Source organism: Etheostoma spectabile, chromosome 24 (assembly GCF_008692095.1).
Source record: "Etheostoma spectabile isolate EspeVRDwgs_2016 chromosome 24, UIUC_Espe_1.0, whole genome shotgun sequence".
NCBI lineage: Eukaryota > Metazoa > Chordata > Actinopteri > Perciformes > Percidae > Etheostoma > Etheostoma spectabile.
The window spans coordinates 3775478-3789122 of record NC_045756.1 but is presented as its reverse complement, the minus strand read 5'-3'; the positions used below and the strand labels follow the sequence as shown (position 1 = coordinate 3789122).

The window sequence follows — 13645 nt, the reverse complement described above, 5'->3', positions numbered from 1 at the left end:
CACACACACACACACACACACACACACTAACAGCAGTCAGCCTTAAAAAAACTGGAGAAGGGCACAGGGCCACAGTGTGCAAACACCTCAGCTAATGTGGTTTTGCTCACTGTCTCCTCTGCTATGGCCCTTTCAACCTCAGCGAGATGCCTTTATTTTGGACACGAAGAAATGGTAAAGATCAGAGGATGACGGATTTAGGGATTGACTACATATGATGATGAGCATATAAATATACTGTATATCCATGTGCTGTATATACAATTTCTATATCACAGAAATACAAAAATCAATCACAAAATGACTGAATGTTTTTCAGCCAGGTAAAATCTCTGTATCCTTCTGATTCAGTCAGAATTTAAATGAGGTCAAATGCATCTGGTACAGAAATGGCAGTCAAATAGCAGAGCTATGGTGTGTAAAATCCCCCTGTCCTTTTTCTCCTGGCAGTGTTGTGTCCTGGAGGCAGAGCTCCCACACAACAGACGGGACTCCCACCACACAGCCTGCAGGGTGGAGCTGTCTCACTGTAAAAAAAAATAAAAAAGCTGCCAGCAATACACAGAGTCCAATCACTTTGTCACAAAGGGGAGAGCTGATGCAGAACGCTGCTGTTTTCCCATTTTTGTAATAATATATATAAAAAATAGCAGTGCTGCCGTGTTGTGAAGGTAGCCTGAAGGCTGAGAGATGAGGCCTTGAGACCAGAAGGGTGTCTGTTCACACTCTGACAAATGAAGAAAAAATAAATGTGGTGCGTTATCGAGCCTGTAGGGAAATCTAGTTTTCATTTGACTTTTTTTCTGTGTCTTCTCATAAGGATCTAGATAATAGCTAATGTGTTTTCTCTGGCTTTGTATGCCCCAATAAGTAGGTGTATTATGCACAGATAATGAGGGAAACTCCCCAAAATTGCTTACTGGAGAGAAGCAGCGCATGATACTGGGTTCACTGGGTTCATTGGTTTTCCTAATTTGATTGCTTCTGAAGAAAAACCTCCATGTGTGTGACTCAATCAATACCTGCCCACAGTGTTCAGCTAACACTGAGCCCGAGGCCTCATTCTCTGCAAGAATCGAGTGAAATGTGTATACGACATGGAGAATGATGATAATGGTGTAAGGGTGTGTTGTCGCGTCACTTTGGGATCAAATTAAACACCTCATGAGTAGCAGGATCCCTGACAGGCCCTTCATTGTGCTCTGACCCAGCAAAAACGTTTTTAAAGGACATTTTGTATTGAACCTGCTACAATCAACATATTGTTCAAAGTGTAGGGAAGATATTAAGGAATAAAAAAGGGGTAGCTCAAAATAAGCAATCTGATTGGTTCCTTGGTGATATAATAACCACGTGCAGCAGCTATGATTCAAATTCCTTTGCACAACACCGTGTCTGAGAAAAAAAACACTAGACTGACAAACTGATAGCATGAGCTATTTATTGCTTTAGTAAATTAACATGAGTAATTAAAACCTTTATTCTATATTTTAATTCTGAAAGTTTTGTTAATGTAATAAATAGCCTATTTCCATACTCTATGTTTATTCATATCCCATTCTGTCCTATATATGTACGTAAGACAAGAGAATGTGCCTCATTTTAAATATTGTATGTTTACAAAAAAAGGGTGTCATATATAATATAAGTACTTAGAGGATGGTAATAGATAAAGCAACCCAGTTTTAGAGGTTTTGTTGTTGCAAATAAAAGAACAATTACAAAGAAAAGCTTTAGTGTAGGCCTATTGACCCTGGCCGGGAGTCATCTCCCCATTTTATATCTGTAGGCTTACATAAAAAAATACTATCTAATATGCTTTTAATTATTTCAAACTTATACTGTGTAAAGCATTTTTTTTAAAGGCCAAGTTCATTTTGAATGTTATGTTACTTTAACTTGGCTTTTGGCCTCAAACCAAACAAAATAACAAACTAAATTTCATTTCTGTCACCATTTCTTGCAGGTCTAATGACTATTTTATGGCACGTGACATTTGCGTTTTTTGCATTAATGTTTTCACATAAACGTTAAAGTCAAGTCACTTTCATCCAAATATCATGATGTTAATTAATTTGTCTGTACTTCATGTGGTCCAAAAGGGGGCGCCATGATGGAGGACAGGCCCTGCAGGCTGCTGTGTGGAGCCCCAGTGAGGAGCGGGTCTCATCCTGACAGGGGAGCGCCGCTGCCATTGGCTCCTGCGACGTTATAAATACAGGCAAATGGCATTTAACGGCTCAGAACAGGCGGAGACACCGGAGGAGGCAGCACGCAAGCTGGGAAGCACTTCTGTCGCTTCACATCTCGACGAATCCCACATATGCACACAGGATTGGACTAGTATACTTAATTCCGACTGAAATCAATGAAGGAGAGACGCTCGTGTCAAAAACTATCTCTGAAATCCGGCATGGATCCCAGTCAGAGTGTAAAGTGTAAGATAGTGGTGGTGGGAGACAGCCAGTGCGGGAAGACTGCCCTGCTTCACGTGTTCGCCAAGGACTGTTTCCCCGAGGTGAGACCCTGCAAAACCCGCACACCGATCACCACAATGCTAATTAACCTGCTTTTATTAATACATGGGGATAATTAAACAGCTCGCGCTTTTATGGAGCTGGATGTGTCAGATGGGTTGGTGCTCCAATAATGATGAAGGGCATGCATTGAGTTTTATCTGTATGATGCATGTATATTTAGTATGTGGTGTAGTACAATAAATGCATTACAACAGGGACAACAGTGCTGTATAGTAGTTGAGCATTGGCACTAGTTATTGTAAAGGTAATAACGTTTATTTACTTTTTGTTATAAGCCTCATTTTGGTAATTTTTCATCCCAAATGTAAGATAAAAAAACACTTGTTTTATTCCTGTTTCCTGCAGAGCTATGTCCCCACAGTGTTTGAAAACTACACAGCCAGTTTTGAAATCGACACGCAGAGGATTGAGCTCAGTTTGTGGGACACCTCAGGTAATTATGTCTTCCATCGCTTCTCTTGTGTGCTTCATGTTAATGTCTTTCATGGCAGGGCCATTGCAAAATCAGTTCTGGTGAAATGTTTGGACATGTCCAAGTATGCACAAACCCAATGTGACCCCTGTGGACATGCAATGTGCTGTCTTGCTGGTTAGAGAGATGATCAAATAGAGGTCAATTTGAACACTAACGCTGAGGTATTTCACTAAAATGTCCAGATCATAAGACAGAAAGAGACCCAGGCTTACATTTTAGAATAATGAAATGAATCCGTGACCCCATTTTAATCAATGAAGCTGGGTTAATCCTTTCTGTAGTCTGGAATTGCTGTTCCTACAAACCAGGCACGTTCCCCCTCAGATTAGGAAATGGTTCACCTTTTACCTACATGGAAACATTTGGTATAATAGTTCAGTGTTAACACAGAAATGCATCAAAGTGCTGGATTTGATTTATGAATTATTCCCAGCTGAGAAAAGTTAAAGCAGAAACCGGAAAGGAAAGATAATGATAGGCTGAATGGAGAGTGTGTTCATACATCTGGAGAACACACTTTGAAATTCTTCCCACTGTGGTTTTTGGGAAAGTTTTGTTGTGCAACACGTGTACTGGCTCCCCAGATTTTATCATTTGTTGGTTGGACTTTGTGTTCAGGGTCCAAACCAGCTGCTGTGTGTGTGTGTGTGTGTGTGTGTGTGTGTGTGTGTGTGTATAAACAAACAACAAACCCACTTTCCCATCCATCAATGCCCAACAGTGAAAAGCACAGCAGTCAGGCGTGAGTGAGGCGTATGTTGCGTGCGTGTGTGTGTGTGTGTGTGTGTGTGTGGGTGTGGGTGTGGGTGTGGGTGATGGGCGGGGACAAGCCTACAGCCAGCTGTTGCGAGTCTCCGGCCTGGAATTCCTGAGCGATGTCTGAGTAACTTTGTCAAACTCTAAAGATCCGTGTGAAATGAAGCAAAACTACAGAGTCAATTTACAAATGTTGATTTTGCACAAATGTTACAGCTGAACCTCCTTCAAACAGCAAAAGCGGCGCAAAGTTACATTTTTGCTGTGCTTTATATTCCAGAGTAAGTATCCCTTATTCCCAGGGTTAGTAACACCACAAGTGAGCAAAACAAGGAGGTCAAATTTCAAATTCTTTCGCCCCTACAGCATGTGAGTACTGTGGAAGTGGAAAGGTGAAAAAATGAAAGTCGGCAAGAGTGAGAATTTAGTTTTATTGCACTGTGTTGGCCCACTGCCTGGAGTCATTTTTCTTCTTCTCTCTGCTTCATAAAACAGCAAGGGGGGGACGCCGTTCCTATTAGATCAGTGGGTCTGAGATCGAGCCAGACCCCCCCACCCCCTTCAATCCTTTACCCAACCCAGCATGTGCACACACACACACACACACACACGCACACGCATGCGCACGCACACACACAGTGACTGATACAGCTTTTGGCTTGACTGGTCCCTTTGTAGAGACACCCATCAGCTATAGCCAATCCAATCGATCCCTTATCTCCTGAGGTGTGCTGGGGAGGGGTGTGTGTGTGTGTGTGTGTGTGTGTGTGTGACCCCAGCATGCACTAGGACAAAGACCAGGAGGATTTATACAAGAGAGAGGTGAAGACAAACACTCTGGACTGCCAACCCCCTCCCTAACAAACACTAGCCTACACACACTGTGGTGGTCTTTGTTCTGCAGTGATGAGTGGCCTAATGAGATGGCTGGCGCGTGAGTGTGTTTAAAAGGGAGGGAGATGGGAGTAATTCAGATCATTAAGGTAAATGCCTGCCAGTTGTATTGCCTTCCATTTGTCCCCCACTCTGCTTGTCTGTGCAAGCTTTGCTTCCCAGGCCTCAGGGTGGGGCCCGTTGGGGCCGAGGCGCAGCCTTTGATGCTTCGCGTGTCTTTCACCAGCAGAGGAAGCGGTTTACGTTGTCTGTCTGCATGTCTAAATGAGCTGCAAAGGTGTTTGTGCAACAGGAGGACAGGAAGACAGGAAGGTAAACAGAACCACTCCTGTGGCCCTGTGTAACTGAGGCCTCTTCTCATTGTCCTGGGTTGAAATGAGCAAAAGTCAAACTCCAAACCTAAAAGTAAATAATCTCAAGCAAAGTTGCAACTAACCACAGTTTCCATTATTAAATCTGAGAAAGTAGGAGTAACAACATAAAACCTACCCATCACACTTTCCCAGCCCAAGGGTCCAACCCAAAGATATTTAATTTACAGTCATATACAACAGAGAAAAGCCACAAATCCTCACATTTGGGAAGGCAACAACAATTTCATTCTTTTTCCCATGTATTGATGCTTAAACCGGCATACGTTTGTTTGGCTGAACGGGGGCAGCACAACAAGCTGTAAAAACAACGCTGACACACTTATGGCTAACGACTAAGGTGTTAGTGTTGATCTGCCACAAAAAAGGACAGACACAGACTACAGCGGACAGTTAGGACTGCAGAAAAGATCATCGGTGCCAACCTGCCCTCCATTCATGACTTATACACTTCAAGAGTCAGAAAACAGGCAGGAAACATCACTGCAGACCCATCTCACCCCGGACACAACCTGTTCCAGATCCTCCCCTCTGGTAGGCCAAAACCAACAGACTCAGGAACAGTTTGTACCCTCAAGCCATCTCTCTGATGAACAGCTGACTTCTGTCTCACAGTGTCAGGTTAAATGTGCAATAACCCAGCAACACTGTCTCTAATCAGTCTGTTTACTGGTTCCACTTATTATTTAGTCATCATTCTCTATTTCAGAGCTGTTCATACTGTTCATATTGTAATATAATACTTTGAGACCTACGTGTTAGACCCCATGGATCTCATTTGACAATATTTATCCCGGGGAACCTACGGGGAAGATTCTTGTTGTTTTTTGTTTAGTGCTGTTTTGAACAGCTGCCAATTTTGCACATTAAAAGATGACCCACTTTGAGAAACAGGAAGAAAGTCAGTTTTTTAAAGGAAGAGACATTATGATAGAGAATAAAGCAGTCCGGGTTATCATTTCCTCGTGTAGCTTCTAGAGCATGTTGCATGTGCGGTTTTGCCTGTAATGCTGGACAGCTGAACTATGGGACTTTTTCATGCACTCAGTAAGCCCCCTCTGCTGCTCACACACACTGTGCCCCCTCCATTCTTGGGGCGGCAGCCATTGTTGCATTGGATCACATTTCTGGGCTCAGTGAATTGGAGCCGCATGTCTAGCATTCCTTAGACTAAAGGTTTCTACTTCCTCCTCTACAAAGACCCCTATTGTACCCAGCAGGCCCAGATCCTTAGCGGAGTGAAAGAGAAGTGGCGAGGTTCACTAAAGCCTTACCTCGTTTCCAAGGGGAAATTGAATCACGCTGGAATTTGCCATCTTGTGGGAGAGCCTTGGGCAAACAGTGGTGATACAGTATATGAACTAAAGGACAGTGGAATCCTGGGAGAGATTAATAGGCTTCCTGTCTGCTAATGTCACAGAAGGACTTTCTGTGTGATCTTACACCTGACATTAAAATCTCTGTCCGGTCTTGACACTGAACACCTTGCACTCCACGCCCTCTGTTTCCCCTATGTTCCTGTTTGAATGCACACGTTGAACTTCAATTGTGTGTTGTAATGGGGAGTCGAACTTGAGTCACACGCTGTTAACGTGACCTCAAGTGTCATTAACACCCTCAGAGCTCATTTACGTAGATCTTTACAGTGTTTTAGGTGCATTCACATGTAGATGTTAAGAGGTTTTTGTTTGGTTTTTACATAAGATGAGATCTAAGAGTTGAATGTTTGTCTCGAAGTTACATGTTACAAAAACAACTAAATCTTAAATGAAGGAGTTATGGAAAAAACATCTGCTTACACTGAGGCAGTGTTCCTTTTTTTACATAGACTTTGTTTCAATGTTGCCTGATCAATCACAACTTTGCTGATTATTTATTATAACATTGTATTGTAACATATACTGTCACTCATAACATATTGTATCAAAAAATACATACATATCAAATTGTATTGTTGCATGTCATATTGCATTGTTGAATATGATATTGTATCGTTGTATATCTTATTGCATCATTACATATCGTATTGCATCATTACATGTCATATTGTATTGCATCATGACATATATTGTAATGTTACATATTGAATTGCATCGTTGCGTATTAAATTGTATCGCTGCTAGGGTTGGTTACTGACAGTAACATCGTACAGTAACATATAAGAACATATCTTATGGTAACGTATCCCATCGTAACATATTTTACCATAATATTTTCTCATCTTAGTAATTAATTGTACTGTAATGTAACACATCATATATATATATATATATATATATATAGCAGAGGGCCGCAGGTCGGAGGCGGACCCAGGCCCACTGCGTCGAGGGGTAAACCTCTGTGCATGGACGCCCGCTCTACCAGCGAGCTATCAGGGCGCCCTAACACATCACATCTTACTGTATTCATATCATATAATAACTGTTGGAACAGCCGTGATTGCAGCAGCAATTAACTTGGTAACCACAGCAACAACAGCTGATCTTTGTTCAGGTTACTTCAGTTTAAATTGCTCTGTCTTCTCCTCTGTTTGTGTTTAATGTGTCTGGCTGCTGCGAGGTTACATATTTAAGCTCGGGGATGTGGGATGGCTGGACGTGCCTGTCGCTGTGTGTTGTTTCCACAGGTGTCCCTAAAGGCTTAAAGACTTACACGCACAAACAACAACACCACCCGCACACACACACACACACACACACACACATATGCTCTCACCGCCCCTCTGCTCACTTCTGCTCAGCTATGTTAGCTATGCAGTAAATCAGCAGGCCTGCAGACCTGTTGCCATACCTCCAGAATGTCAGACACAGCTGGCTTACCTCAGGACTTAGTGCGTTTGTACATGTCTGTTAGCCATTTATGAGAAGTCTTCCTACAGAGTGGGTCGTCTTCAACATCATGGAATATTTTAGAACTGTATTCCATGGGCTGCCCCTTGTTTTGATCTTAGCCATATATGATAAGATTTCTGTAGTCAATTTGTCATTTTTCATGCTGAATGACTTATTTTCAAGAATTTAAGAGCACATCTCTATATAGATTTAAAATGGTGCTTTTGCATGGTTTTTGTGAAGAAACTGTCAGTTTAATCAATTAGTCGACTAAATCTATCAGTTCTATCTGTTATTCTACCAAGAATTTCTTTAATCGAGGACAGCCCAAGTTTTCCAGACATCAGGAAACATCCAATTCTCTTTTTTTTTGGTTGAAGTCAGGAAACATCTGGGAATTTGAATTCTGAGTCACATTACATGAATAGTGTAGAATATACTTTCCAACTTGTTTCATGTCCGTTTACTGCATTAAGTGGTGCTTTTCATCCCAGCTGCTGTGGAAACCAGCCTGGAAAAGTACATTAACAAACCAGAAAGGAAGAACATTTTTACATTTTGGGAAGAGTTTCTGCTTTTGTTGTGGAAAGTTCGTTAGATTTTCATCAGGACCACATTGGAAGTTTGCCATTGTCTCACAGTATGCTGTATCCTCTCATGTCATTGGGCGTTCATTTGCTGTGTGCAAGACACAAAGGAGTTGTCTAAGAGAAGGCGAGAGGGCTGGAGAGTGTGTGTGTCGATGTGTGTTTAAAGGGCGGACAGGGAGGACAGGGTGTGTGTCTTCCTTCCAGATTTAGAGATCCTGTGGGAGAACAATGACAGGAGCTAATTAGATGACGGTCACCAGGTTGTGTGTGTGCGTGTATGTGTGTATGTGTGTGTGCTAGCTCTGGGATTTCCTCTTATCTTTCCGGTTGGCATGAAGATGATCTTGAAGCAGAGTTTAGTCTCAGAGCAGGCCTAATTCAGTTATGACTCTGCTCTAAACAGCAGACAAGAAAAAAAATGTCTCGGATTAAAAGTCTCCTGAAAACCATTAGCAGACGTGCGCTCACACACTCTTCAACAAGCCACATGCAGTTTTGGATCCTCTGTGAAAACTTCCAGTTTGTGTTGTGCAGCTTGACGTGGTTTGCAGAGATGCACTCAGAGGAGTTGCAGCTATAAATACTAATCTCCAGGTAAATTAAGAGGAATATGTGCAGAGACACATTGAAACCAAGACCACACACACTGCAGCCAGCAACTCAGATATGTGTTTTCCCCTTATTGGGTTGGTAAAAACAATCAATTCATTGTTAAATGTCAACCGACTCTACAGCTTACCCTTTCAGTCGCAGTCTAATTTTTCCAGTGATTGGTTCCAGGCAGAAAAAAGGAAAACCTTCAAACAATGCAATGCGGTCATGATTGATTGTGAGACAGCCATGAAAAATGGGAAGTAAATTCTTTGTGGTGGGGTTCCCACATTCTTCCTGGCTTTGTACTTCATTTGCCGGGTTTGATTGCAGCCCAGAGTCGGGTTTTTTTGTTAGGTGGTGTCACCTATCAGACGGCTTTCCAAAAGATCCTCAGGGATTGAGCGGGAAAGCTCAGAGTCATTGAGAAATAACATGCCTGTTCTTATCTTTAACATATTATGGATCAAGACATCAAAACAGTGTATTCTGTGTAGTTCCTGGAACCCATTCTTTGACACGTAGTTTTTGAAATAGTAAAATGCATTAACAGAAATTAGTTGCATCCTGCATGGCCTGTATATCAACATTTGGGAATGTAAGTCTGAATTCATGGTTTGAGCCAATTGAGACAATAACCTCCTTAAAACATAAAATGTCCCATCATTACAACTTCCCTGCACACAATTGCCCCCCCCCCATAAAATCAAATGCAGGCTCAATGCTGTAAGAAGGCTTCTTATTTTTATATTTTATGTGGAGTGACATAGCCAAACTACAAAATGTAACTGTTAGACTGTTACATTGCAAAGTGGTTTGCTAGAAAAAAAACGCCACTCTGTACTGTTTTCATATTTAAAAAGTTCAGAAGGATTGTATCTTTCTGCTCTCAGAGAAGCGTGATCATCCTTTCCAGCTGTGATCTGGTCATTGTCCAGCTGTTTGTGCTGTAGCTAGATAGCAGTCGAGTACTGACCGACAACCAATGCTAGCAGATAGTAGTGTAGTGCCTTGAATACTTTAAAACACGTCACATCAATATCTTAATACCTAAATTGAAGCTGAGCAACAGCTCGTCCTGTCAGTCTGTGAAAAAAAGTATACATTTTGCTTTTTATAACTAAAGTGGGTGGTGTGGTTTTCTACTTTCAGATTAATTGTCAAGTTCTTTGCACTTGACCTTTGGCAAAATATTGATTGTTAGATGCACAACCGTGGTCAAACTGAGAAGTTATGTCTAATATTAATTCTTATAACTTTTAAGTATTGTTGCACTCAATGGGTGTACAGTTTTCACAGAATTGCTTATTGTCTCCCATTGGATGGGGCAGTAACCTAACCGGCCCATTTGACCCCCTCCCAGACAACTCTGGCTCATACACTGTGTGGACATAGAGATGGTTCAGATTTCTGTATGTAGCAGTGATACATTTATTGTTCACACATCAGCTATCGTCATGCTTTGTTGTGCGAGGCCCAGGAGTGGAAGGAAGCGCAGATTGTATAAACGGTGTTGTCGCCCATCCAGACTGTTTACATTAGGAACATGTGTGTGTGTGTGTGTGTGTGTGTGTGTGTGTGTGTGTGTGTGTGTGTGTGTGTGTGTGTGTGTGTGTGTGTGTGTGTGTGTGTGTGTGTGTGTGTGTGTGTGTGGCGCATTCCTGGTTTTTCTCCACAGCAGTGTTTAGAAAAGACCTCCCAGGGGAACCTTCAGTTACCAAAAACAAAATTCTCCAGATTTTTTGGCAGCCGTTTGCGTGTGGTCAACTCTTGCTTGTCATGTGATCTAGACTCACCTTGACATGACGCCACCCTCCCCCCCCCGCCCCGCCCCCCCCCTTCCTCTCTGGAGACGCTTCAGTCTGCCAGAGAGTTGGGCGTCTCCCTCACACATGGTATCAATTTTGAGTATGGGAGTCATTTCCTCCCTCTGCAGTTCTCCGTTTCTTGGGCGAGGAGCTCTTCGACAAGTCATATCGTCGTAGTCAGCACATTCTTTCGACTGATGCGGCATTATTTGTTTTTCTTGCCTGGTTGCTATGGATTATTGCTGAGCTGCAATCATGCCATATGAGAATAACTGTCAGAAATGCTTTAGGGTTAAAAGCGATGATTTGGCTGCGTTCCTGCATTCAAGAGAATGTTTGTGGTTCTCTTTAGATTTTTAGTTGCTGCCCCTCACTTTAATGCAGTAAAGACTTGTAGGCCTCCCTGGAAAAGTTTCTTCCACCATCACAGTCTTGAACTGGGAAACAAAAGTTGTCAAATTTTCTGGTGCATGTACCTGGGTAAACTTGGGTACATGTACATTTTTGTGTGTCCATGTCCTTGCCCAACAGCTCTAAAAACCAGACCAGTTGATCCGCATTATGTGTGAATACCGTTTGATCTTCTTGTTTTCCTCTGTTTCAGGATCTCCGTACTACGACAATGTGAGGCCTCTCTCCTATCCCGACTCTGACGCGGTCCTCATCTGTTTCGACATCAGCCGCCCTGAAACACTCGATAGCGTACTGAAAAAGGTTTGTTCCACCTTACTGACACATTCATTCATGAAGCAGCGATCAAGCCTTTGATAAGCTCAATAGAAGTCTTTTAGCCCTTAAACTCCACCACTGTAAAGTCTTTGATTAAGTTTGATCCGCTGACAAAGGCAGCGAGTCTACGGTCAAGAGATTTTTCTGTAGCCTCAGTCACGTCAGATCTTGTGATGTGAGGATGTAAAAAGCTGTAGTGTGACTGGAGTTTGGCTGGGTTGAATCCCCAGAGTGGCTAATAGAAGTAACACACTGATTGACTTTTAAACTGAGGTGTAGCCGCCAGTTACTCACATGGAGCAAACGTCTGATGACTGTGGTCACACTGACTAGTGTACTGAACATAAACACAACATGCAGCATCAGACAGTCATCTGACTGGTAGAAGGCTTTGATTGTACAAGGAAAAAAAGGTTGCTCAAAATGTAAAATCATTGTTTTTCGACAGTAAAACGCACCTGGTAGTGCTCTTCTTTTGTGAGGAACTTCCTGTTTTTATGGCGTGTGTTTGTAGCTGTCCATAAAAGTCACAATATGAGCAGGTTCACTGTGTTTACCGTAACGTTGTGTTAGTTACAAGTCCTGTTCCAGACAATGAGGCTCTAGATTAGAATTAGCATTGGTCTCATTGGCGTTTAGTCAAGTGGTGCTTGTGCAGACAGAAAGTAACAGACATGTTGTACAAATGAACTTCCTCTTTGAATGTTGATGAACTTGATCCCCTGACCAGCCTGCCAGCCAGCCAGCCAGCCAGCCAGCCAGCCAGCCCTGAGGCACATGAGCCTCAGATTAAAGGCCCTGGAGAAATACCATCGATCACAGAGCATTTATTGTTGTCAGAGAGAAAACATGGGGATTATTTGTAGTTCCCTTCCAGGGTTGAAAGCGTGAGGGGCTCCAGGAAGTGGCAGCTTTAACCTTTGTACTTAAAGGACGGGTGATGGGGGTGGGGGGACTCATGGGATTTTGTGTCAGGTCATTCTGGCCAACATGCATATTTTAACACTTCATTGCAGTTAAACAATACTGTTCCAACCTTTAGCTTTGCTTGGTTTATTTATTTTTATATGTGGTTGAGAAAATGGTGGTTAAACTTTGCACAGCGGTGCTAGATAATATACCATTTTGCTTTCTCTTGTTGAATCAATTAAGATGAAACATAGTTTTTTCTGTGAGTGTTGCATGATGCAAGCTTTTGTCTTTCTCCACAGTGGAAAGGGGAGATCCAGGAGTTTTGTCCCAACACTAAGATGTTGTTGGTTGGATGCAAGTCAGACCTGCGCACCGACCTGAGCACACTGGTGGAGCTTTCCAACCACAGACAGACACCAGTCTCTTATGACCAGGTATGCAGATCAAAAGTGGTGTAGATGACAGATTTTAAACGGCAGATTTGAATGTAACATGCGATTAGCAAAGCAGTTTTGTGACTGGAATCATTCATGAATAATTGCTCATTGTTATTTAAGCCATAACTGAACCCTGAGAGAGAAAATCCTGTCATTGTTGACGCAAGTATTTAAAAAAAAAAAAAAAACATGCGTCACCCTGACCCGCAAGCCTTTTATTTCCCTGGTGACCATAGTTGACCTCTTCCTCCCCAGGGTTCCAACATGGCCAAGCAGATCTCGGCGCCCTACATCGAGTGCTCGGCTCAGCAGTCAGAGAACAGCGTCAGAGACATTTTCCACGTGGCCACACTGGCTTGCATCAACAAAAATAGCAAAAACGTCAAGCGCAGTAAGGCCACCCGCGGCAACAAGAGGATCTCACACATGCCAAGTAGGCCCGACCTGGCGGCTGTGGCCTCGGACCTTCGGAAGGACAAAGCCAAAAGTTGCTCGGTGATGTGACTGATCAGACTGAGGGGGATTAGACTGAGAATGAGGACAGCGCACAGTGCCAGCAGGAAGCTATGGGGCAACTCTCATTCCTGCATGCTAAAGACCCCTTATTTTTCTGGAAAGGGGTTTTATAAGCTTCAATTCGTGTACATGTTACTGGAATACTCTGTACCAGTGAAAACTCAATGCGTAGTAGCATCCCAATCCATGTGCCCC

At 42.7% G+C, this 13645-nt stretch overlaps 1 protein-coding gene across 1 annotated transcript; it reads left to right on the top strand.

The window, feature by feature from the left end:
• Positions 1–2222: 2222 nt before the first annotated feature.
• On the top strand, positions 2223–13639 carry rnd3a (Rho family GTPase 3a). Its single transcript, XM_032506455.1, has 5 exons — positions 2223–2518; positions 2886–2973; positions 11461–11570; positions 12797–12931; positions 13190–13639. Exons 1-5 carry the CDS (start codon positions 2369–2371, stop codon positions 13436–13438), a joined length of 732 nt encoding a protein of 243 aa, XP_032362346.1. The 5' UTR covers positions 2223–2368; the 3' UTR covers positions 13439–13639.
• The last annotated feature ends 6 nt before the right edge of the window (positions 13640–13645 follow it).

Bases quoted from the DNA above. Each gene is read 5' to 3' on its own strand.
- rnd3a (XM_032506455.1), top strand. From the start codon at position 2,369: ATGAAGGAGAGACGCTCGTGTCAAAAACTATCTCTGAAATCCGGCATG. The intron at 2,974-11,460 runs GTAATTATGTCT...CCTCTGTTTCAG, and splicing joins CAGTTTGTGGGACACCTCAG to GATCTCCGTACTACGACAAT. The intron at 11,571-12,796 runs GTTTGTTCCACC...CTTTCTCCACAG, and splicing joins TCGATAGCGTACTGAAAAAG to TGGAAAGGGGAGATCCAGGA.